At 35.3% G+C, this 26934-nt stretch overlaps 1 protein-coding gene across 6 annotated transcripts; it reads left to right on the top strand.

Moving 5' to 3' along the window:
* The first annotated feature begins 1617 nt into the window (after positions 1 to 1617).
* Positions 1618 to 20970, top strand: LOC149817172 (uncharacterized). 6 transcript variants are annotated; one of them, XM_089987409.1, is made up of 12 exons: positions 1618 to 1742; positions 1861 to 2206; positions 3382 to 3540; positions 6156 to 6251; positions 6801 to 6869; positions 8644 to 8736; positions 11807 to 11899; positions 12009 to 12152; positions 13253 to 13360; positions 20086 to 20137; positions 20330 to 20422; positions 20654 to 20970. In XM_089987409.1, exons 2-11 carry the CDS (start codon positions 2120 to 2122, stop codon positions 20371 to 20373), a joined length of 945 nt encoding a protein of 314 aa, XP_089843535.1. In that variant the 5' UTR covers positions 1618 to 1742; positions 1861 to 2119; the 3' UTR covers positions 20374 to 20422; positions 20654 to 20970. The 6 variants fall into 6 exon arrangements, with proteins under 6 accessions (XP_089843535.1, XP_089843534.1, XP_089843536.1 ...); XM_089987408.1 differs by having other exon boundaries at positions 20529 to 20970; XM_089987410.1 differs by lacking the exon at positions 20654 to 20970 and having other exon boundaries at positions 6159 to 6251; positions 20330 to 20533.
* The last annotated feature ends 5964 nt before the right edge of the window (positions 20971 to 26934 follow it).

Below are 26934 nucleotides of genomic sequence, written 5' to 3'. Positions count from 1 at the left end.
ACTAAATGCATTTTTATTTGACCCAAAAACTGATGTGGTTATATATTGTTGACAAAAGTTTTACTAATTTAAGAATCAAGATCAATTAGCTATTGCTATTGTTATGATAATAACTATGTGAGTTTTAAGATTTTCTAAATCCACTTATTTTTGAACATATATAGATTTGGGGGAAATGGTATTTGTCTAACACTTTTTGAGCATATCGCAAGCTTATCACCAGTAAATAAGGGTTCAGGTTGTTTTTTGGAACTATGCCCTTGCAAAAAATGACATTGGGAAAAAACATGATTTTTTAAGCATTAACTATTTTTGAAAATTGTAAATAATTGATTTTTAAATATTATAAAAACCTAACTATGTGTCATACTCAGAAGATTCAAGAGTCTATTGCTATAAAATTAAACATGTAGATTACATCCGACCAGATTTTAATGGGCCGAGTAATTGTTGGGTTAATTGGGTTATCACAATCTAAATATATAAATTGTTTTTGTTAAATAATTTTTAATAACTTTAATAGTGTAGTGATTAGAGTTGTGGATTACATTAAAAAGGTCAACGATTCAAGTATCATTGTAAGCAATAAATTATATAAATTATTTTGCTAAATACATTTAATTGATAAGTGTTTTTCTTTTCTAGATATAGGGGTAACATGATAACTTGAGTTAGGTTAACCCAAGAAGAACCCAAGGTTAATTTATGAATGGTGTCATTTGATTAACCCAAATAAAAGTTTTAGTGGGCATTTGCAAAGTTTGAAACGTTTGGTGTGCGGCTAAATTAGGTTGAAAAGTTTGAGCGTTTGATTTTTTTTTTTCTAGAAAGAAGGTAAGTTCCAGAATGAGAATTCTAAGAGGTTTTGGGTGGCATATAGGGGTGGCAATCTGGTCGGGTTGGCGGTCAGCATACCTCAACACCAACCGATCCATTTATTAAACGGATCCGCTGTGGCAAACAATAACCCGACCCATTTATTAAACGGGTAACCCGACACGGTTAACCTGTTTAATAAAAGGGTCGGGTCGGGTAAACAGACAGGTTGGCGGGTCGGGTTCGGGTAAACAGGTTGGTGGGCAGGTTGGCAGGTCTAGTTCGAGTAAACGGGTTGGCGGGTCGGGTTCGGGTAAATGAGTTGACTCGCCCGCCTAACCCGTTTATTAAACGGGTAATCCGGGTTAGCAGGTTGGCATAACCCGACCCGTTTAATAAATAGGTTAGGCGTGTCGACATGGACCGTTTAAGCTAAACCCAAACCCGGCTAAGAAGCCGATTGGCGGGTCGTGTCAGATTTTGCCACCCCTAGTGGTATAAATGTTTCTTTCAATTGTCACAAGGACAAATGGATACGAAGACATGGGTTTGAGTCGCAAATTCATTTTTTTTGAGAATAGAGTTGAGGATACTAAAATTTAAAAATATAAAAAAAACTATTTTGAGATATTTTAATGTTAAAAAATGCATTTTTATGAACTAAAACCTTAAAACATAAAAAATAAAATAGTATTAAAGTATTACCGTACGTGTCTATGTCTACGTGTCTACGTACCAAAACGGCGTGTCTCTGTGACATAAGTTTCTTCGTGTTGGGGTTTTGTATCTTCTTGAGTCTGCCTTTGGGGCTCCCCAAAATTCCCGAAAAAGATGATGGCTTCCCTTTTTTTTGCCTTTTCTGATGAATTGCTTCATCTTCTTAGCCTCTTCCAACAGTTTTTGGAAGATGGGTGTCTTTGATATCAGTGGGTTTTCGCCCCTAACCATTCACAACCTGTTTATGAGGACAGAAATCCTTGTTGGTGTTCGTTTTCTTGTGGTTTCCTTACGTTAAAGCCCTGATTTGTTCCTATTCTTCTATAGGTCACTTGGAGCATTCCCTTCTGAAAATATTGAACCGCGTCTGTTCATGACCTGCACAGTCTCGTTTCAACGGAGCTGTGGTTTCATCTGGAGGAATTCTTCCCATGCTAAAACGGTAAGAAGTAATCGCGAATTGCGGACCGGAACTTGAACGCGCGCGATCGAATTGAAGGTTGTGTTGGTGCGATTCGGTATTCGTTGCGGTTTCGCGAGAAGTTTGAACGATTCGGGCATTGTGGGTTGGGCGTTTTGGGCATCAATGGAGGAAGAGAAGGACGCCTTTTACGTGGTTCGCAAGGGGAATGCTGTGGGCATATACAAGTCCTTGAAGGAATGCCAGGCCCAAGTTGGTTTTTCCTTTTCCCTTCTTTTGTTTCTGAGGATAACAAGCTTTAGTTTGTTTAGTGTTTTGCAGTTCTAGACTATACAGTTAAATGGGTACGTGTATATAGTAGCATATTCTATCATGTTAGCTTTCCCCCATGTTTATAATTTGGAAGAATTTGATATTGGCTACTTTTCTTTTTTAAGCATTGTTGAGGTTTTAACATAGAGGAAACCACTGATGACCCCTTCTAGTTGATTCAGTGCTAGTGAGTGAAGATTTTGCAGCAAATGATTTTTGTGTCATCTATAATAATTAATACTAGCAGCAAGTGGTGTTTTTTTCGATTGTATATGTGTGCATATATTTCACTGGCGAGCAATTGTTTGTCCTCTTGGGCTGTTCTAGCAAAGAAACCAGTGTTTCGAGGATGTCTGATGTAGCTATTCATGCCCACCTAGCAATTAAATCACACTAACTGACAGGAATATGTATCTATATGTGTATATGTTAAGATGTAGATGATAGTGACGAAAAACCAATAGGATACCATGAGATAAACGATCCTTTGTTTTACAAAGGCTTTTTGAATTAGTACTTCACTCTGTTTTAGGAGTGGGGAGACTTCACTCGGTAATGCAAGTACATTATCAATTGACTACTGATAAAAAATGTAGTTTTTTCGATCAACAGAGCCTAGGTTTATGTACTGGGAAGCCAAGAGCTCATTTGAACTTGTTGCATCATATTGTGTAGTGTGGAATAAATGGTTGAAGTGTTTGGCTTGTAAGTAGTGTGTTTAGGTTTCAAAGCCTATTGCTTCCAGTTTTAAAACATTTTTGTAATATGAACAAGCCAGCTTGACTCCTTTAGCTTGGGCTCGTCATGAGCTTGAGCTTAGCAATAGTGGAGCTTGAACACCTCAAGGTGAGCTTGCTTACCTGACCTAGGTTTATGGCAACCAAGCGTTCTTTTCTTTCTTTCCTTGGGATCGCAAAATATGTTTGTTGCCTTCTAGAACAACGGTTTCTTGTGTGTGTGTGTGTGTGTGTGTGTGTGTGTGTGTGTGTGTGTGTGTAATTTATTGAAGTTGATGTCCACATTGAGATTATTATTTGTTGCATGATACTTTGAATAAATTGTTTGATTACTGGTTGTTGCATGTGCTCTATAAGATCTTTTATTTTTGTTTCCAGGTATGGGACCCAAGTTTTAGTGTGTACAAAGGCTATTGTATGCCAAAAGAAGGAGAGGAATATCTTGCTTTTCATGGCCTCAAGAATGCCGCATACTCAATCTGCTCAACAGATATAAAGGATGATCTTTTTGGACCTCTTGTTCCCTGTTCTCGTCAGGTAGTATTTGTATGAGCGTCTTCTTCTCAATGCTGAGCTATTTAGTTAGATAATCTAGTTCTGGTCAAGTATTTTATATGTTCTGTTTAATTTCCCCACATCAAGAGCCACACAGGTATTAAAAAAAAGAGCCACACAGACTTCTAGACCTTTTAGTGACTTATTTTAAGTTTTTGTTTGTGGATGATCTGATAGCATCTTTTTTTTTTGGGGGGGGGGGTTCCATAGGCACATATCTCTTGCTTATGTCCATTCATTAATTTTGTGAAATAATCTTACTTGACATTTCTTTTATTTTACATGGCACTAAAATGAGGGTTCATTGCCTAGGATTTTTGGCAATTAAATAATTTCAGCCCAGTCTGAGATTGAAGGCTTTGAGCACCCAAAGTATCCACATTGGCCTGTTTTCCATGAATAGCCACGTCATCTCCCTTCTACTCTTAACAGGGGCACTAAGGTCGCATCCTTGTAGCCAAAAATCCATTTCCAAAGGAATACTATTTTATGATCCAAGCACATCTTGAAGGAATGTTAACCCTAAGATTAATTGAAAAGAGACAAAAAATCATATACATGCCTTAATGTAGTGCCCTGGAATTGATTAATTTAATCATTCTAAGTTCTAACTGGTATTTTAAGTTTCCAATAACCAGATTTTGGTTATCTGCTACATTGGCTTGTTTTTTTATGGCAATCAAGGTTGTAAAAAGCATATCGTAACCCATATCGGTCGGGATCAAAATAAAAAACGTATCATATCGTAAAAAAATCGTATTTTCACTAAAAATTTCTCTAAAAATGTAAAAAAAAAATCGTAGAATACAAGATAGATGCAATTAAACATACATATGTCATTAACCATTTATGATTCAACTAAGCATGGATGTCTCATCTCATGTCACAATCAACTAAATATAGATCTCATTACACACAAGTTTTATGATAAAAGATACAAAACAACAATATCAATCATACTATCAAACATCCCACGTTTAGCATCAAAGATGACATCTTGTTATGGGCCTTATGACTCTTTATTTGCTTGTGCAGTCATTGTTCGGGCATGTGCAAATGCTTGTGCCTCTTGCTCCCTTAATCTAATATTCATATTTCTAATTTATTCTAAATCAGCTTGAATCTCACGCTTCATCTGTAGCCAATGGACATTGTGGCGTGTTTTCACCAACCTCTACAACGTGCTCTTTCATGTGGTTCAGGCCCCTGCGAAGCACTAAATGACAAAACCTACATCTCAAAGTAACACACTCTATATAGTATTTAGGAACCTCAGAGTATCGCCACACTGGTCCATCACCACGTTGGGGACGTCGAGCCATTAATAAATCTGATCACAAGTTTAACCGTTTAAGACAAAATAACACTACGTTCAAAAGCCAAAAGGGTTTCAATTTATTACTCATTACAAAAGTTAAAGTTATAATTTTTAATTACAAAGGCATATGTCTATGACTATATATATATAATTCATGTTCAGTATCAGAATTTAGCTCAATGATTTTCTTCGTTTATTGCATCGTTCAGTAGCATGAGATAATGATGGTTTATCACCTATGGTAATTTCACTCATGCAATTGCTGCACATTCTTGTGTTTTTTTATCTTTGATAAGACTAGTAAAAAACTCAATGCGAATATCAGTAGGAATGTGATGGGTACATAATTTTACCTGGGAGTTTCTATGCCCCACAACATGGCATTTAAATCTATACAATCTTTCGTGCATTACAAAACTGCAAAAGTTACACTTCACTAGTTTCAATGAGAACCCCAAGTTAACTGATGTACAATACTTGATTGTGGGATCCTTTGGGAGGCATCCTCTAATACCTATCCTTCATCAACTTTTTAGGGCACAAATTACTAAATCTAATCACCACATATGTAAAACAATGTTCAATAGCACACTTAGGGACATATTTTGAGTTCTAAGGGCATAAAAAATATGATTAAGGATAAAAATAAATGAATATTTTCTAAAAACATAAAAAAAGAAAGGAGCCTACATTCTTCCAACTTCAATCATATACAAATAAAGCAAAGAATGATGATTTTTTACCTTATCTCACTTCCTTGAGTGGAAAAAGGTGGAAATGCACAGCAAAAAACTCTCTCCCTTGCACACGGACTGGCCCCCAAATCGCTCTCACAGCTCCTAGGGTGTGTGGGTTTCCCTCTAATGGCTTCTACACAAATGAGGAAGTCGGGTATTAAGAGGTCCTTAAAACCTAAAAAGTAAAAAAGTATGTTACGACTCTTTTTAAAGTGTACCGAAGGTATATCATAGGATAAGCGTATTGTGTGATACAACCTATATCATACGATACAGGATACATATACAATACACACTCGTACCACGATACAAGTGTGTATCGTATTGAAAATGCTGATAGTAATGATATGTATCATACCATATCGTACGATTCAGTATGATAATTACAACATTGATGGCAATGATTCTTTTTTGAGTTCATGCTAGACTAGTCTTTACAGAACTTGATAGAACAATATTTTGTTTTATGTGGATACTGAATTCACTTTTGGCTTGAGTCACCTCTGAAATAAGATAATTGATGGATATCTTATTGCTTTCAGCAGCCAGATGGCCTTTTTTCTTCTTTCGACAAGACATCCAGTAAAGCTACTGAGCAGAAGAGATCTACTGAACTTCGGGGCATGGATCCTGTCAATGTGAGTTGTCAAATATTTCATTATGTTCACTAATGCTAAACTTTAATTAGTGATACACAAATTTTATGTGAATAAAGAAAAGGATTCATATAATAATCTTGCACATAATCGAAATAGTCTATGAATTATAAAAATAGAAATTCAATGTGACAGAAAATCATCAATTCAATCCCTTCAATTATAGTGCCTTGCATAAGAAGAAATAGTGCATATGAAAGCCAATTTCCCCCCTACATAACCTGCGCAGAATGGGCCCTTTCTTCCATCTCAAATGTTTATAGATGGTGTCTCTGCAGTTTTGGCTCCAAGACATATATATGTCAATAACATTGTGGGGAGTAGGAAAATGTGCATTTATATATGCAATGTGCCTTGTAGGTAGGTCTTTAAGACTTGATAATGAGATAAGTATATCTTCTTTAGAAAAAAGGTAATTAGTTTAGTATATATCTGTTTGAAATTATTCAAGTTTTCTATTCCTTCTAATCCAATAAGACAGCATTTTGACACTTTCTAAAAATTCTGTTTATTATATTTTGTATGTCTTAGGAAACTTGTGGACAATCTAAGTATCAGAAATTGATGGATTCAAAAACAAGGTCCATTGCTACTCACAATGTGAGTCTTTTTGTTTTTGGCATGTCTTTTTATATTTTATATTGCTGAGAAAGGTATCAGGTTCATGTGCAATGTCGAATGTGATCTAATTTATCGTTATTGTTTGAAGTATTTTTCCTCTTTAATCTTGTGGCTCAGTTTCAAAAGTGTCAGGTAATTATTGTTTTACGGTTTCACAGTGTCATCTTCTGACAAGCATGCTGACTTTTTGTAACATTTGTTCCATTTGAAATTAATTTTTGTATTATTTGTTATCCATTTGGAATTGGATGCTTGATGTTTAAGACTCGTGTACTTGCATGCCACTTTTAGATGCATGATCTTTGGAAGTTACCCTAAATTTCTTTAAGAGGAACATTTATTTTCCCTGCATATAAACTTTACTTGTACCGGCCTGTTTTATTATCTAATCTGTAACAGCAAGCTAGCTATATTTTCTGTTCATACGTAGTTTTTCTTTTGGTTTGAAATGCTTCATGATTTGGCATAACAAGATAATTTTGATCTTGATCAGTGTGCTTGCTCTCATTTCATCCTGCGCATTAAGTTTATCTGTAGAAGTTGTCCCTTTTTATGTGTGTTCTAGTCCATTATATATAGAGGGCTGCCTATATACTTTTTTTTTCTCTTTTATTCATATGTGTGCATGGAGTTCTCTTATCCTTAACATTCCCTAATAAGAAAATGATCTTTTGCAGTTTATGCACTTGAGAAATGATCGTGTATTTTTTTTTCAACATTCTTGGGATTCTTTTTGTTTGTCTGTCTTTTTTTATTGTCATCTGTTGTCTGATTCTCACATCTGAATTCATGCAGCTTTTGTTTTGTATTTTCTATATTGTTATACATATTTGCAAGCAATAGGACTCTATGCTTGCTTATACCATGATCACATGGCACAAAGTTTCCAAAAATCTTGCTAGTGGTTCTTGTCTAGTGCCATTTTTCACATTTGTCTTATGTCTGGCAAATCTCCTTGTTCTTTGATGAGAATTAAAGTTTGGGTTCTCTCACAATTATTAGTCTTTACGTTCATTTAGAAATGTTATTTTACTCTTGTTTTTTTGGGTGTTTGCATGTATCCGTTGTCCTGTGGTACTTTTATCTTCTACATTTACATGCATATCAGCGATCAAGCTTCTGTATGTTTTCTTGTTCGCATAATCATTGGGCCTACTTTTGAAACCTTAGATTGCATGTCTTGAAAAGTATGCATTGTGGATAGTACAAGGCAAGCTCATCATTTTACACTTGCAGGAACATATGTATTATTTACATCAGTTCTCTCTCACATATGTGTTGTTTGTATTGTAATATATTTCATGTATGATGCATTGTTATGATTTTGAGTCTCCAATGGCATTGTTGTAATTTGTCCTGAGTTGCCTTATTATAAAAGCATTCCAATACATTAGACAATAGACACTCTATCTCATCTCAGGGTCATCCTCTTTGGCTCCAGCAGTTGCTCTTCCTCTCCAAGTGACTTTTTCATGAATTTATCAAATGGTTTAGTCTGAAAAACATCACAAGGATGAAAATGTGTTATTTTTGTCAAGAATGCTTGTCCAAGCCCTTTTATTTTCCATTTTCATATCTTGATTGAATACAAGGTATTAGATGGTTATTGCTGTACATCTTGATATCATGGGATTTCATATTCTTGTATTATTTTTATGGTATTTCAATTAATCCATATTGTTTTTGCCTCTTCGTATGCTAGATATGGTTTCTCCTGACCTATTCATTATTGTTTGCTTTTGTAACCCTGTAGGAATCTCTGAGGTCTCGTATGAAGGAAATAGAGCAGTCAGAGAAGTATCCAAGCTATTGTGATTCAAAGGCTAGTTCTCTTACACCCAGAAGTGTAAGTTATTCTTTAGTGATCTGTGCTTATTTTTACCTGAGCTATTGGGATCCAAGGACAAATCCTTTGTTAGCGAGGAACATGAGAGAGAATGTTGATATAAGCTGCCACTAAAGACAAATATAACGACTGATACCTTCATGCTCTATATTTTAAACTTGATCTGAATTGACCATAGATGCTACTATTCTGGTTGTCTGATTTATTTTGTACATAGATCATCTTTGTTGGATATAATTAGTATCAGAGAAATGTGATAACATTGTTATAGTAAGCTTTTTCATGCAAGCTCTTTCATTTAAATGAGTGCTGTGTTTGGTGTTGCATTTACCACATTTATGATGAACTCGTGATTGTATTCTGTGTTAAAATTTCTACACTGTGATAAGTCTTATGCCATGCTGAGTAGAGAGGTCTGCACCCAATGTAACATAGGGAACATTTAAATCTAAATGCATATTGCTTAAAACATGTAGTGTTATGCCCTTTATCTCTTTTCACAATATTCTTTTGACCATACAGGAAATTGGTATCTTGAGAACAAAATATTATCTTGTTTTCAGAGGCTGGAAGCAAGGAATATATTATTTACATCTTGGGATGAATGCTACCAGCAAGTTCATAGGTACAAGGGTGCTTGCTACCAGGCATTTGGAACAGAGCGGGAAGCGATATGGGAAGCGGAAGCGGGAAGCGTGGGACAACTTAGGAGCGAATCAGGAATCGTCTCGGAAGCGACCTGGGAAGCGAGGGGAAGCGAAAAAACAAAACAAAAACAAAAATAAAAATACAAAAAATGGAAAAAATGGGGGAAGCGAGGAGGAAGTGAGGAGGAAGCACGCTTCCCATAAAAGGGAAACACACTTCCCAAAAAATAGCGCGCTTCCCAGTGCGTTTCGATCGGAAGCGCGATGTTTTGCGCTTCTAAAACGCGCTTTGGGGAAGCGCGCTTCCTCACTTGCCTAGGCGCTTCCGGTAACTCTGGGTTAAACCGATTAAGGTCATTTATAGAAAAAGAGAGGGAAGAGAAAGAAAAGGTTATTGGTGAAAAAGCTATGGGCTTGCAACAAATGGTGACGTTGGCAAGGGGAATGAACATTGGATGTAGCTGGAAGTTGTGCATGGCTGCTTTTGTTTTTGTTCTTTGTTTTTTTTATGGAAAGAGTTTGTAGATAAACTTGTTTACATTTTGAACTAGACTTTAGTTTTTTTTATGGTCCTAAATTTGTCACTTTTAACATTTGCAACAGGTATATGCATTGGATGTATCGTAATGTAAAAAATCTTTAAATTTTAATAAAAAAATAAAAAAATAAAAAAATAAAAAAATAAGAAAACATTAAAAATCTTAACACAGGAAACAATGATGAATTGTACAAGATATCAACCGTAATATCAGATATCTGCATCATACATATCCTTTTCTTGCCTTTATCTTAAATCACTAAGCAACTGTTGGCATTGCCAATTCACGACCTTTGGAAAATCTCTTGCCATGCATAGGGCAACATTTTTTTGTGTCCTGGCTAAATGATGCTTTAGCTGAGACACTTTCGGAGAAAGCATTGTGACAATAGTTGCACTTGATTTTCAACCAGTTCTCGCTTGTTATTTGAGTGCCTATTGCCATACCGGGTCTCTCTTGATGCCATCTTCCTCTAAAAAACTCAACAAAAAGCAAATAGTGAGAGATTTTTTGTCTTAACCTACTTGAGTGAATAATGGGTGAAAAAAATGCACCACGCATGAAAAACACAAAAGCCCTGTCCCTTTCTCAAGATTCGGCCTCCAAAATACCTCCAAAACCGGGTTTTTCTTCAATGGCTTCTAAAGAAGTGAGGGAACTGACTCTAAGGGGGTCTTTAAAACCCAATAGTAATACAAAAAAACCCTTTTCGCCCCCGCCCCCCCCCCCCCCCCCCCCCTTTAAGATGCAACGAGGGTGTTTCGTATGATACACATGATATACATACAATACATACTCGTATTGCGATACAAGTGTGTATCGTATCGCAAAGTGCCATCGCTATGATACATATTGAACCGTATCGTACGATACAACACTGGTCCTGATGTTAAAACATGTGGGTTTCCAAAAGTGCGCTTCTGATTTTTGTTTGTGGAGTTTGTAATAATTTCTTCAACTTTCTGAACTAGATGCAGTTGTTTCTAGTGGGTCTAAAGTTTGGTACCATGACGGATTTTAGAAATTTTATAATTATAGCAGAAATTCAAATTCAAACTGGTTTGAGACCACACCCAAATGCTTTGTTGTCACTATTTTGGCATTATTTTCTTTGAACTGTTAAGGTTGTGTGCAGATGTGCTAACAGTAACTAAATTAGCTTGCCGAGGTGTGCAATCACCATCTATAACTGGCTCTGAACAATCACTTCACTTTTTCACAGAAGTGTCTCTGCTGAATTCCTTTCCAATGAGATTCCCTTTATGATACTTCAACCGACCCTGTATTATAAAAATAACTCGTGAATATGTTAAATATATTGGGCTTGCAATGTTACCACTATGCATGCCTTTCAAAATTACTGCACCCTATTATGATCTGATTGATTTTCATGCATTTCTGGTTTCTAGAAGCTGTTTCTACAGAGTTCTTTCTAGAAGTAGCCACTCCTAATTGTTGTGTGATACTTGATTATTTGTGACAGGTAGATCATACATGTTTCTAATTTCAAACTGATGTATCATGTACACTACAAGCAAGTAGATCATGGATGTTTCTAATTTCAAATGGATGTATCACCTACACTGCATGTTTCTGTGTTCAAGTGGACATGTGACCTACCTGTTTATCTGCGTTAGGGGCTTCCTTTCTCCATTGTTAGAAATGAAAGTGGTTTATGGTTGTTTCATAGTAATATCCGATGTGTTGGTCTCTGGAAATTGTCTCATATAGTCATATGTTTACTGCACACTAGCATTCTTGGTTTGTTTGGAATGTTGTGGCGTGGGTAAGTATTTTGATAGATTTATTCATTGTTTCTGTGTTGTATATCTGCTTTACACATATTGTCCCAGAAACCTAAAAGTGTGAGTGATGTATGCATAGGATATCTGTCTTCTTGAATTTGATGGTGCTTCAAAAGGAAATCCTGGAAAGGCTGGTGCTGGGGCTATTCTACGAATGGAGAATGGAAATATGGTATGATATACTCATGAAGTGGATTCTGTTCATTCTTCTTTTGTCATTGGGGTTCTTTTTACTTGTATCGTAACAGGCTAACATAATTCTCTTGGATGACCTTGTCTAGATTTGTCAATTGCGTGAAGGAGTAGGTGTTGCCACAAACAATTTTGCTGAATATCGAGCTATCATATTAGGAATGAAATATGCTCTCAAAAAAGGATTCAATCGGATCAAGGTTCTAGGTGATTCCATGCTAGTTTGCAGGCAGGTTCGTATTCTACAAGTATAGAAGTTTAACTAACTTATACAATGTTGGGCATTTGAGTGAAGGGTGCAATGATGCTACCTGTATATATATAATCTGTACTTAAAACATCGATAAGGCATAAGTGCATGGACCTTTTGTGTTGATTTTGACCATCTAAAATAATATAGGATATTATTCGTTTAATGTTCTTGTTATTATTGTGCTTGGTCTTGTGTTCTTTTCATCTTTATGCGTCCATTGCAATTGCTGCATAGAAAATATTGCTGATATTAATGCGGTAGGACTTTTGAAGGCTCTTATTATTATGATAGTGCTTGGCAAAAACTGTACCAGGTCTGTGCTTATTTGGTGTAGAGCTTGAGGGAAATGTGATAGAACTACTAATGCGTGACATAGATATGCATCAGATCTACTTAAAAAAAAGGCAAAAGCAAACTTCTTATGTACTCATTCTGTTTCAAATCTCTGCAAACTAGTGCCTGAAAGATAAGAGGATGTTCTTGCAATCAATGAAATCCTATTCTTTTAGGGCCACACTTTACCATTACCAATTATATTTGCTTAGTGCTATATATATATTATTTGTGCATTTTTATTTTCATAATGCTAGGTGATGCTATTGTTTTGGTTTTTACTGGACAATGCCTCCACTCCAAGTTCTTGTGTGCTTGCTTTAGTTTGTGTTATTCTCAAGTTAAATGAATGGTTCATCTCACTTTCCAAATTTGACCTGTGATAATAAATGCATCTCTTTTTCCTATTTTATTTTTTTCCCCTGAATGCCAGCATTTAGTGAGAACTAGCTCAAGTATCCTCTGCTGTATTTGGAAACTTTTTGTTAGTTATTTTGCTGATATGTCATGATAATTAAGATTGCTGCTGTAGGCTTATAGCCTTATACTGTTAAGCACCATGCCTCCTGTTTCCTGCATGTGCTACCTGTTGGAACATACAAATCCAAGTTGATCAATTCATTGTCCATTTGTTTTCCTTTGTTGAGAATCACATAACCTTGACAAATTCTCTTTCTTCTTTCAATTGCGTTTGGAGCATCCACTTTTCTTCTTTGTTGGCACTAACACTAACTTTTGAAATGACAGATAGAAAATTTATGGCAGACCAAGAACAAGAACATCATTGATTTGAGTAATGAGGCTAAGAAGCTGAAGGACAAGTTTCTTTTTTTCCAGATCAATCACATTCCCAGAGTATGAAAATTTACCTCTGCCTTCTTAGATTCTTACATTGTTCTTCTGTTTTGGTTATTTAAAAGGTTTACCTTTATTATAAATTGAAGTAGGAGAGAGGTACTTTTTCAAGGAAGAGAAATCATCCTTATACTAAAGTTGCTAGGACAATAAGAATATCCATAGTGTTATGATTTCATTTAATTGGAGAGGTATCTTCTGTTCCTTTCGTAATAATTTTTGTCCTTATGTTGTATCCATATCTCATGCAATGAAAACAGTTTACATTTGCCAGCTTGAATCTTCCTTTGAAAAGTTAAATGCTAAAAAGGTTACCCTAAAAAATTATCTCAGTTCTCTTATTTAATTTACATGAATGTTCATATATGGCAGTTCAGCACGAGCACCAAGAGGTGCCATTGTTGGCATGGGTATGCTATGCATTTTGTCCTTGTAAAAGAATTAAATTTTCTATACAGAGTATCCATCTCAAACTGTGAATATGTCCTATACGAACCATAATAGCGTCAACTTAGGTGTTCTTTCTCATGTTTTGTAGTTTCACACTGTGCACGTGGGCATGTGCATACACACACATATGTAATTATCTATTATCTTTTATATGTTCTATATGTTCTATTGTTATCAATGCAGTTATTTTTTTTTTCTGTCCATGATTCGGTTTATTTCCGTTTTCATATTCGTTCAAGCCTTATCAAATCTTCATGAGGTTGTCCATGGGTCTTTTTGCTTGGGGTTTCTATTGTGGTTTATCTTCTGGGTTGTTTATTTAGGCAGTATGTTCTATTTTATTACACATTTTCTCTGGGTAGTTTTGGCTTGAGGATAATTTGCAAAATCTTTTTGCTTTTTGTTTTGTCATGATGCCTCTAAAGCCTAAGAGATTTTCCAGCATGTTGTCGATGCTTCAACCATTTTTTTGGTGATTTTCAATCTTGTGCTATTTTTTCTAATGCTTGAATGCTCCCTGCTATTAGGATGGAAGGTGGAAAAGCCTCTTCCCAGGGGAAAGAGGTTATAATAAAATAAGCAAAACATGGATCAAGAGTTTATTAGAAAATGAATAAGGCATGGACTTTTTAGTGTTTTTGCCACTGTTAAATGAGTTTTTGATTTGTACCATCCAGGTTGGACCAAAAACCACAAAATATTTCAAAAAGCTATTAAATCTTTTCCTTGGTGGAAGTCTGTTAAAATGTACTCATCAATTATTGTAATTAGATATATTATATATATATAAAAGATGATACATATACATATATGGTATATATGTATATGTATCTTCCTATTTATATATATAAAATATATATATTCCTATATTAGCCGTAGGGGTAGTTTAGTCATTTTACGCATATTCTATTTTGGAATATGATTGTATTTTCTCTTTTATTTTTATTTTTCATTTTATTTTTTCTAAATTTATTTTTTGTGGTTTGCGCCACATTGGAGGGCTCCCCAAAGAGTCGTTGGGGAGCCCCCAACGGTCACAAATGTGACCGTTGGGGGCTCCCAACGACTCCTTTGGGAGCCCCCAATGTGGCTCCTCAAAGGCTTATAAATAGGGGGTTTTCCCCATGTATTTGTTACTTCTTCGAGGAGCTTTTGCTCTATTGTAATGGGTGTTACACCCTTCTTCTCTTCAATAATATTAACTTACGCTTATAGGCATTTTTGCCCCTTTTGTGGGTTTATGTGTTAGCACATTATGTGCTTGTGTTTTCCCCTTTAGTGGGTATATCCGCACTTCATGTGCATGTGTATTGGTTCATTATTGAACCTAATGTATTCAAAGCCGTTTCTTTACATGGTATCAGAGCAAGGTTGGGATCGAGTTGCTCTTTGTTGCATTGAGAAGCGTGCTATTCAAGAAATTTTAAAGAAGAATGGTGAAGTTCTCGTTTCTCTCTTTTGCTTCTTAAAATTATTTGGTATGCATTATATTTCTTTAAGTATTGTGCATTATGAAGAATTAAATATGTTTTTGCATATGTGCTTCTCTCTTTTGCTTCTTAAAATTATTTGGTATGCATTATATTTCTTTAAGTATTGTGCGTTATAAAGAATTAGATATGTTTTTGCATACGTGTTCTCCTTGTCATTATGAGTTCGGATTCTTAACATTCCATTGAACTTTTTATATTATTCTCTTTCGTATGTCTTTTCTTGAAAAATAAGTTTTTTAAAGAAAGTTATGTTAGAAGTAAAATGTTTGTGAGATATGTAGCATTGCTTACATACTCTCATCATAATTATTTCATATTAAACGTATGCGTTTACCCTCTAAAATGTCCTATATGAGGCTTTTCATAATATCATGTGTCTTTGAAAAATGATGTTTTATTTTCCTACCTAATGAGTTCTTTTTCATACGAGCAATGTTTGATTAAGAAGGCATTTTATAATACCGGTTGAATTAAGTTTTAAAAATAATCTCATAAAATATGGTTATTCTCTTTACATTCTTCAATTCAATTTCAAGAATATGCTTTATTATAAAATTTATGGTCTTCATTAATGTTGCATACTTATTACATTAGGAGTTGGTTATAATCTATTAAGTCATATAATATTATGAATTTTTGTTTATAGATTTATGCCATAACGCAATTCTATTATTCTTTTTGGAATTTTTCTCCACTTTAATAAAGTTTTCCCTCTTCCTTTCGTATGTACTCTCATTTGGGGATTTGTTTTTTTTTTTTGTATTGAATCTCTCTTTGAGAGGCCTTTTGATTCATGTGAATCTTCTTATGAGTATATACTCTTTGAGAAGATTTCATGATTGCTATAAACTTCTTTTTAAATAACAATATTGGTTTTTATGAGACTTCTTAAATATTACCATCTTTATGAAAGCTTGAGAGACTCAAGCATTTGCTTTTTTTATGAAATGCATGTTTGCTACTTTTTACGCTTTTTGCGTATTTTGTTCAAGTGTTGTGAGAATATCTTCGTGCACTTCTTTTATAAAGTATTTATGCTTGTATGCGTATTGTCTCTTCATAGACATTTTCACATGGTACTCTCTTTTCAATAAATAGATGTTTATATTGCCTTCTTTAGGGCTTGTTTTTTTGTCCCTTAATGGACTTGTGAGATTGTTTCTTTTATCGTTATAAGTGCTTCCGCAATACCTTGTTACATGTTGTCCTAAATTTGCTCATTTAAGATTATTGTTATTCTACATCTTGGTATGCATATAATTGCAATTTATAAAGGCTTGATTTGATTCTTGGATTATTCCAAATCCGTTCTCACACATAACATTGCTTATATATTTCATGTTGTGTTTATTAAGTCTTTTTGATAATGATCATGATTGAACATAATTTCGTGTTTATGCAAAATTATTGTTATAAGGCATATTGTTGTGATTAATTATGTTGGACCTTTGAATCGGCTCTCTTTGTAAAATCACATATTTGGAAAATGATTTCCCTAAGAGTTCATTGCCTTTTTATGACATTTATCTTCTATCCATCACAAGTTATATGATGCATCAATTCTTTTTTTATGGCCTTATTGTTATATTAGAGATGATTGTTGAGGTGAGTTATGTGCACCTTGTGTTATGTCATTTTAGATTGTCCACTTGCCATATTATAGATGGTTGTTGAGGTGAGTTATAGGCACCTTGGGACTCTAAAATGATTTGTTATATGATCTCTAATTATGAATGTGTCACTCATTTTCTTTTGACCATTGATCTTATGGATGCTCTTATCTATACATAAATGTGATGGATATATGGTGTTTGGAACCTTAAATGTTTTAAGGTATATTAAATTCAAGGGTTTTGGGACTATTGCTCAACCTTTTGTTGCTTATGAATCTTATGAGTGCATTTGCACATTTGTGAGTTCGTGTTTTGTGCTTTTTGTGCACAAGTGTTTCAAGTGTTCTTGTTGTGCGTATGTGCACGTATCTATTTTCAAAATATTGTCTAAGGTTTTATTTATATGTTTGTCATTACAAGTTTTATTGCATCAAAAGTCTTCTCCTCTTATACCTCTTATCTACGTGTCATCATATGTAGACAAGAATTTTATTACACTTTTGTGTGTTGGTAGCCCTTTGTTGACTTTGTTCTCTTGGTCTAGTAGCTGAACACACTTGTCTTGAGTGTTATTGTATGTAGACAAGGCACGTTGATTCACACCATGGTGTGTGATTTTAGTCCATGTTGGCATTTGTGTCCTTGTTCTAGTCGCTGAGATGTATGCCCATGGTTGGCTTCTTTCACTCATTTCAAGTGCCATTTTATATAGACAAGAGATGTATTGTGTTTTAACTCATGGTTGGCTTGATACTCTTGTTCTAGTAGCTGAACATACTTGATCTTGAGTGTGTTTTTACGTAGACAAGAGATGCTTTTGGTCCATGTTGGCGTGTATTCTCTTGTTCTTGTCGTTGATGCACTCATTTCAAGTATTATTACATATAGACAAGAGGTTCTTTTACACACCTTTGTGTGTGTCTTTGGCCTTTAAAGGCATTATATTTTTGTTCTTGATCTAGTAGCTTATACACTTGATTTATGAGTTTTGGAGGACTAATGAGGTAGTTGCTTGTAGTGAATGAACTATTGTTGAAATTTGCAAAATTTCATTCATAACTTGTGTTTTAAGATATTCTAGTTAATCATATCATTGATATGCATATTTAGAAACCAATTTAATATTTTGGCATTTAATCTACATATTAAGTGTTTATGTTTTTGGCCACCTTTGTATTTAATATGCAAAATGAATTTTTATAATTGCAATCATTTGAGTGAGATGTTCCTAAATGTGTAAGGTTCCTTATTAAAATAGAGAAATGTGTAGATTATGCATTGCAAAATGCATATGGTTCCCTCAAAATGATTGAATTAATTCATACCTCTTTATAAGCTTCTTATGAAGCCTTTTATGAGTGAAATATATTTTTTCACCTCTCTTGTGTGTTTGACCACTTTTGTGGTCTATTTTGCCCATTAGTGGCCTCTTGTATATGTGAGTGCTTTCGTGCTTACTCTTGGAGTTTTCGTCTCTCTTGTTTGGCACTTCATTATGAGCTTCTTATGGGGTCCCATGGCGGACCATTGCTTTATTCCCCATTGTGGGGTTGTGTTTTGACCATTTTTAGAGCTTGAGAAAGCATTATGCATTCTTGTAATTCGTTTCCTCTCTCTCTTTAACATGATATATGTTTTTGAAATATTGGTTTTTTAATTTTTCTTTTCATGCTAAAGTAATTATCCTATCATGTGCTTCAAATTACTATGCATAAGTTATATTTTTGCACCATTGTTTTGTGGGTGAGTCATCCGATATGGTTTTGATTAATTCATCTTGTTAGGAATGCTCCATTTGAGTAAAGTGCAAAGATATTGTTTACTTGTTTTTTTGTTGTTATTCTAAAGGATCTTGGAGATGGGATAAAAAGAAGCACCCTGGATAGATCGGGAAATGTGTTCACCATTAGAAGACAATTGGAGGAAGGCATTTGCAAATTTCAATGGCATCCTCACCGAAGCTTCTTGGAGTCTTGTGACTTTTTTCAATCTTTTCGTTTCCCCATGCAAAGTTTGAGGGGGGTGTTAAAATGTACTAATCAATTATTGTAATTATATATATATTATATATATATATATATATAAAAGATGATACATATACATATATGGTATATATGTACATGTATCTTCTTATTTATATATATAAAATATATATTTTCTTATATTAGCCGTAGGGGTAGTTTAGTCATTTTATGTATATTCCATTTTGGAATATGATTGTATTTTCTCTTTTATTTTTATTTTTCATTTTATTTTTTCTAAATTTATTTTTTGTGGTTTGCGCCACATTGGAGGGCTCCCCAAAGAGTCGTTGGGGAGCTCCCAACGACTCCTTTGGGAGCCCTCAATGTGGCTCCTCAAAGGCTTATAAATAGGGGCTTTCCCCCATGTATTTGTTACTTCTTCGAGGAGCTTTTGCTCCATTGTAATGGGTGTTACACCCTTATTCTCTTTAATAATATTAACTTATGCTTATAGGCATTTTTGCCCCTTTTGTGGGTTTATGTGTTAGCACACATTATGTGCTTGTGTTTTCCCCCTTTAGTGGGTATATCCGCACTTCATGTGCATGTGTATTGGTTCATTATTGAACCTAATGTATTCAAAGCCGTTTCTTTACAAAGTCATCTTTCCGAAATTATCAAGTGATCTTGTTTTAGTTTGGTATGAGTTTATGAAGAAATTTCAGTATATGACCTGGACTAATTTTGTGCTTTTTATTTTTGTTTTATGGAGAAAATCAGAAATCATGTCACATTCTGATTCTTGAAAGAGTCTGGACTTATGTTTATGGTTGCAGTGTTTAAGAGCTTGTACATCTTCCAATTTATCCAGTTCAGACAGTTTCTACAATCTGTAGGAATTTTTAGATTAGAATGATTATGTTCGATGAGATATTTTTGAGAATCAGTTAGTTTGCTAGTGGGTGTCTTATAGAGTGACTGTAGGATGCATGATAGGCGGGCAACCTTCTATAAACTCTATTCAGCTTGAATCATCGACTTTATCCATGTATCAGCTAATATACCTTAACAAATAATCACATGGTGCCCTTTTTTTCTCTTCTGAACTGCTTACAGTACCTCTGTCTACATCTTAACATAGTGATGCTCTGATTCTATCCTTGTTCATTTTACCACCTTAACAAAGTTTGTTTTGTCTACTGAAGGAAATAAATGCTGAGGCAGATCGTCAAGCAAATTTGGCCATTAAACTTGCTGGTAACAACTCTATCATATGACTGGCATTGGCTTCTGTCACGTCCTGTGTTTCTTTTCTTCTGTCACTCGGTTGTATATAAGCAAATACCAATAAATTAAAGTTCTTTGGTTGCAACAATGAATCCTAAATACTCTTTACTGTCAGGACAACCCTTTTATACCTTCCATCTCTGAAATCTGTTGCATTTTCAGATGGCGAAGTTGAAGAGGAGTGCGAGGACAAGGTGCTAGCTTGATACAGAAGTTGCAGCTCTGGGCTACTGGCTTGTGCATACATGGAAAATGGTTGTGCCCGCTGTCTCCATATTAGGGAGTTTTGTTCCTGATTGTTTACCAGGCATGTTATAAGGTACATATATATATTTAATGTTGGCGAGCTTTTCTATTTCAGGTAAGCCATCATTTTGTGGTTGAATGTTCTCATTCTTGATGATGAAGTGATAGATGCTCCTAAGCTGTTGACTTGATGATAGTTGACAATGATTGCGTAGTATCTCACTATCCCAACACACATAGTTTTTCGACAGAGAAAGATGGGGTTAGGCAGACCCCTACCAGTTATTCAACCATACCATCGGGATTTGAACTTGCAACGATCCAACACAAGGTGACGCACACTAACTGCTCCTGCCAGACAAGCGGAGTCCCCCATTGGTCCCAACACATATAGTTGGCAAAGTGAAAAGCTTAAAAATTGTTTGAATAATTTTTCCTTATAATTTATGAATAAGACTGTGAACTTGTCACTGCTATTTTGAATAAAAAAAATGATGGGATGCTCGTAACTGTGTTATTATGATATTTTCTAAGGTACCATAATCTCATTATGTAAGATTGATTGTAGGAAACTCTATTTCATAGTGATTATGAATGTTTCTCTGATTTGAAGATACTAGATGGGCTCTCTCTCTCTCTCTCATGTTTGAAACATATTTGACATTGTCCCTACTGAATGTATCTGGTCTTCGGGCATCTCTCCAAGATCGAAGTTGTTCGCATGGTTGCTTCTGCTTAACCCACTTAAATCTCCAAAAGTGGGGTTTATACCTCCCGATCAAGTGCTATTTGTGCGGTCGCCAATCAGAATATGGTTACCACTTATTCTGGGAATGCTGCTTGGCCCACTGTTTGTTGGGGGTAGGGAACACTGAATTTTCATTTGGCGTTGCTGGATCATTACTACTTGGTGGGGGGTTTGGAAGGAAAGGAACTGTCGGGTTCATGGTGGCGATTGCAAGAATCTGAAGGTGGAACTTCAATGAGCTCTACTGGCTTCGTCCTTTGTTGATCTGCAACTATTTCATTCTCTAAACATTAACCTCTCGTCCATGAACTCTGATCTGCAACTGCCTTTGATGGTTTTATCTTTCATACAAGCGATTCATTTTCCTTTCTTTCAACAAAAAAATAAGCATATTTGACATTTTCTACCACCTAAAGTTTCAAATCTGGACTTGGCTGAACATGGTTCTGCGAATGACTTCAAGAACATGAACGTCTCTAATTTCTTAATTAACAAAGTTGGATTTGATATTGTTGAGTAAGGAAGTACTTAAACAAATAAATAGTATAACCTGTTTTTCTCTCTCTTTTTTTTCTTCTGTGGCTTTTTCACTGGTTCACTGTGAGCTCTGAGATTTCCTAGTTTGGTGGTCTCTATTAGATGGCAATACAAAAGGATATGGTAAATACGAATCTTGTGAGGAGATCAGGTCAGAGATATCCCCGACTGTGTTATTGTTAGCTGTCCCTTCGATGCCGTTCATCTGTGCGATTGTTGGCTGTTTTTCAACTGTCCATTCAAAATGCTTTAGACGCTGTCCATCTAGAGCATGAATGGCTCTGTAAAAATGTGGGACCCCATCTGAGAGACAAGCAAATCCAACCATACTGTTTAGATGCTGTCCATCGTGCAGATGAACGGCATCCAAGGGATCCTCCTTTTTTTGATAAAAAAGAATCCGAGTCATATTGGCGTGTCCAACTCGTGTCACCTATGACACTCTAGATGGCGTGCTACTGTGTGATAGCTTGTCATTTGGTTAGAGATCCCCTCCTGGCAGAGACGCCAGAATCTTGGAAAACTGGCTGTGGGACGTGGAACAATTCTTCGATATACTGAGATCGAGAACGATGAGAGGGCTTGATAGCTCATATTTCAAATAAATTCACTCACTTCCTCGGCAATGATCTTAAAAAAAACTTCATAATTCAAAGGCTTAAAATAAATTGCACTTGCTTAAGTCAATCCCCAGTGAGTCAAACCTCAGTTCTGTAATTTCTATGCACCCAACCCCTCCCCTCCCCCTCAACTATGGTAAGGGCTAATAATCAATCTTCTAGCTCGTGTTGGTTTGGCCATCGGGCTGGGAGGGGCCAGCTCGATTAGGGTTCGACAGGCCTGACCCCAATCAGTCATACTCGGGCTGGGCCCTTTAGGCCTGACCCAGTTAACGGGTCGGCCTTGTCGGGCCCTGTGTATTTTACACAAGGGCCTAGCCCGACATTATTCGGGCCGGGGCTGCAAATTGCCTGATCCGGACAGGTACACGAAAGCAGGCTGGGCACCTGGCCCGATGGCTACCCCTAGTTAGCCCGCTGAGTATCTCGTCTACGCTTTGTATAGTGAGCTTGTCAAGCCTAATGTAAGCTGTTCGTTGAGCTCATTACATCCAACAAGCCAAACCCGAACACGGGCTGCTTGTCTCGGGTTCAGACGTGGTAGGCTCGTTAAGAGTTTTGGGTACAAATTTATCCAATCCATTTTACCTTGAAGTTGTAAGATTTAAAAACCCTTCCCAATGACAATCCTAGCACTAATGAGAATTTCAAACTTTGAGTATACTATTATCTACCCCTTCCTTTAGGGATTAGGCATCTCTTATGCATTTAATAGTCAACAATATTACAACATGACATGTGCCTTGGAGTGTCAACGGGTCGGGTAGAATCACACTTAGACCAGATTTTTGCTTATGGTATCGAGTCCGGACCCAGGTTTAATCCGGTCTACTATAAGAGAAACCACGAAGGGGCCTTAATTCCCTCAGCTCTGTTATGGAAAAAAAATTGAACCTGAAGATAAATCCAACTTGTTTTTTTTTTTTTCTGGACAGAGAAAGCTGGGGTTAGGCAGACCCCTACCAGTTATACAGCCATATACCATTGGGATTAGAACTTTCAACTTCCCAACATAAGGACACTAACTGCTCCTGTCAGACAAAAAAAAAATCCAACTTGTTATTTGGACCGGTTAGGGTACACCCTAATGGGCTGGATACCCAAGCCGTTGACAGTCCTGTAATCACTATGAACCTTGAGTTTGCCTTCTCTCTGCACACACACACACACACACACACACACACACACACACACACGCTCTCCTAACCCTCTTGAAACATGCAATGCCTGGATTTGAACCTGCTGGCTTCCCCTTGATTAGCTTTGGATTATGGTGGTGTTGGAGTGTGGAGCCTGTTTTCAATCTAGATATAAATTCATAATTTCTGTGGATTCAACTTCTAGGTAAGTTAGCTCAAGGTTGCAGGGGGGTTGGGCCCTATTCGTGAGGTGGGGTTTTGGGTAGTTATGTAATTTTAACTTAGATTTTTTGTTGTATTATAGTAGATTTTATGTAAAAAATTGTAGATTCCTCCTATTTAAGGAGGCATCATCTTTTGTATTATGTATAATCAATTAAGAACAAGGCTTGGTGCTGTCGTGAGTGAACATGAGCAATTCTTGTCGAACAATGTAAAATCCTTGTTTTCATGTGTGAATGTTTTTTTCTTTTTGTTTTTTTTGTATTTATTTTTTAGATCCATCGGTATCGGTAGGCCCTAACAGATGACTACTGTTTATATGCGGTGGTGATAGCAATTTATCAAACACTCAGTTGGCCAATTCTTTATATGGCAATAACTTTTGGTTGTGGCATTGGAAAACTAACAGGAAAAGATAAAAACAACTGGTGAAGATAATGACGTTTGTGAAAAAAGAAAAAAAGGGAAAGAATCCTCTTGATGATGACAACCCTCTGTATTAATAAGAAAAATTGAGTCATTTTGTTCATGGTCGGTTGTCCTTTCTTGACTAATACAAACCCCACCTCTTTTCTAGAGAGAGAGAGAGAGAGGTTGAATTTGGTACCCTCGCAGGAACTCATAATGGGTGGTTGTCTCGATCAAATCTAACTCTATAGATGTGTTCAACATGGTTAAAGCAGTAAGAAGCTAATCTTGATCACATATTCAATGTAAAATAATTCTAATTTTATGAGGATTGAAAATTTAGTACATTGTAGGCAGTTGATTTGTTTGTGAAATCTTATATACACATTGAAATAACATGATCTACGCATCAATTTCTACTAACCCAAACATGTAAATTGAAGGGTCATATTTGCAGAAAACATTAAAAACTTAAAAATATCACAGTTTTTACCCATGAAGATTGTAAACATTGACTATATATATAAATGAAACCTACAAAAACCTACTAAATGAAACATGCGGTATTTTTTTTGAAACTCCAACCCCATAGATGTGTTCATCATGATTTACTAGAAATCGATACTTGGATCATGACAGATGTGATCTATATTCTTGTTTTTAAAGGAATCACTTCTTGAAACATTTGATTCCGATGAATGGATAGGTTTTTATAAGGTTTCAAAAATCAACAGCCTACAATTTTCATAAAATTTTTAGACTCCAAATAACATATTTTTTTTAAAATTTTAAAAAACACCAGAATTTCATGAAAATCCACTATCATGTTTCTTTTAGTAGGTTTTTATTTTCCTATATATCATGTTTCTTTGAAAAGAAAAAGAAAAACATAATCAATTTGAATTTGAAACAGCTATTCGAAATCTCAGCGATCTCTCTCTCTCAGAAAGGGTCAGTGAAAATAACAAAGTAACAAAATGTTGGGGCATATTGCGCTGTGGGCAAAAAGAGTTAACAAAACAAAGTTGCATGCACCATGTTTCAGTCAGAGCAATTCTCTTAGATCACTTCAGAAACATAAAAAAATTTATAAATGTGTGTTTGTTGACCCTAGTTTGAATCAAGGGCCAATTACACTAGAAAAAAAACGTGAAGACATTACGATATAACAACTTATAGAACCTTCAAGATATATCAAAGATCTCATATGTATCCCATACTGTGACTGTCGTTTATTTTATCTGGAATTTCTAACTCATTTTTAAGAGAAAATGCAAACTAAACTCAAGCATGCAGAGGTAATCAGAGTGCCATGGTCTATGTTAGTACAATGATTGTTATGATAGAAGCATCTTCTCATACCAATAATTGGAGTCATTTTCAAAGGGACATGTAAACAAGGGCAAACACATGGCCATTGCATGACATAAACAGTTTCCTTTTTGTCTACTTCAATCTATTGTCTGACCTGACCTATGTCTTCACTCTATGCTTCCTGTGTGGAATTTTGTCATATATCACACTTATATTGACTCATGTCTAGTCTTGTTTTTTTTATGTTTTCTCATTAGAAAACCAGTATATCAATCGAAAAATGATTGTATGACTATACTGTATGGCTAATTTAATGCATTTTTTTTTAAAAATCTTATAATTTTTTATATTCTTTTCATGTTCAAAATCACAATTAACCAGCATTAGAATGTCCTTTTTTACCATTCACACAAACTCACGAAGTTTGCACGAAATATCGCTTTGTTCGTTGTGTGCCGCAAACTCTCACTTAAAATGAGGTCTGCACATTTTTTTATGCAAACTTCTTCAAGTATGCATAAAAAATACAAGAGTTATTCAGACTTTCTTAATTTCACATATATTTTATATATGTGGACTTCCTCATCCTCACCTATGTTCGTTGTTTGTATGTTTAGTAAGAACAATCTATCTTCTAGATAATGTTTATCGCCAACCGCCTATCAGATTAAGGTGATTTTGGTGGCAGTGAAAAGCTAACGTGCTAATCTATTTTTCTTTTCTTTTTCTATGTTTTTGGATTTTCGGTGCAGATGTCAAGAAAATAACATAGAACAGACAAAATGCACAACCTTAAAGGGTGCAAAGCATGTTTCTATTCTAATTTTGAAACTTAAAAACGAAAACCCTAAAAGGCTTTTCAGTTCTGACTTAAAACATGAAAGTTATAAGCATGTATCTCAGCTTTCCAATGACTCTAAAAATATAAGTTTTCAACATCTGATCGGAGAAATACAAATATGATAACATAGATTGTTTCACAAAAAATAGTCACATATTTGAGAAGAAGTTTGCATATGCAAAAGGTAAAAGGTCTTTTTAAATCTAAATATTTACGATTTTAGACATGAAAAAAATATAAAAAATTATAGACTTTTTAGAGAAATGCCTCAAATTATAGTACGGTCATTTTCCGTATATAAATGGAGTAAAAGAAAAGCTAATTAAGTTCTTTGATTTGTATTCAAGAAGTTTTTATTTTTACTGGATGGGGTTTTTTCAAAATTTTGATGTTTTTTTGAATTTCTAACCTGATGTGTTCTATGTGCTTGTTTTCATAAGAGTTACTTACAAATTCTAACCTTATGAATTTTTGAAAAAAAGTCCACCGGGAAAGGGGTTGGACAGGGATGGGTCGGGTATATTACCATTGCTCTCTCTCTCTCTCTCTCCACACACACACACACACACATATATATATATAGGGCAACCCATATCTTCAAACACAAGATGGGTTGGACGAACTGTCTTCGTTGATTGTGCATGATCAAATGGTGATGGTTCATCATTTTTTTTGCGCTCTCCAAACATTTA

Source organism: Nuphar pumila, chromosome 14 (genome assembly GCF_984573655.1).
Source record: "Nuphar pumila chromosome 14, dmNupPumi1.hap1.1, whole genome shotgun sequence".
NCBI lineage: Eukaryota > Viridiplantae > Streptophyta > Magnoliopsida > Nymphaeales > Nymphaeaceae > Nuphar > Nuphar pumila.
Note: the sequence above shows the minus strand (reverse complement) of the source record. Positions and strands in the feature narration are given on the sequence as shown.

Coding starts and splice junctions, on each gene's coding strand:
- LOC149817172 (XM_089987409.1), top strand. CDS start 2,120: ATGGAGGAAGAGAAGGACGCCTTTTACGTGGTTCGCAAGGGGAATGCT. Junction 13,361..20,085: donor AGATCAATCACATTCCCAGA/GTATGAAAATTT, acceptor TGTCTACTGAAG/GAAATAAATGCTGAGGCAGA. Junction 20,138..20,329: donor TTTGGCCATTAAACTTGCTG/GTAACAACTCTA, acceptor TTGCATTTTCAG/ATGGCGAAGTTGAAGAGGAG.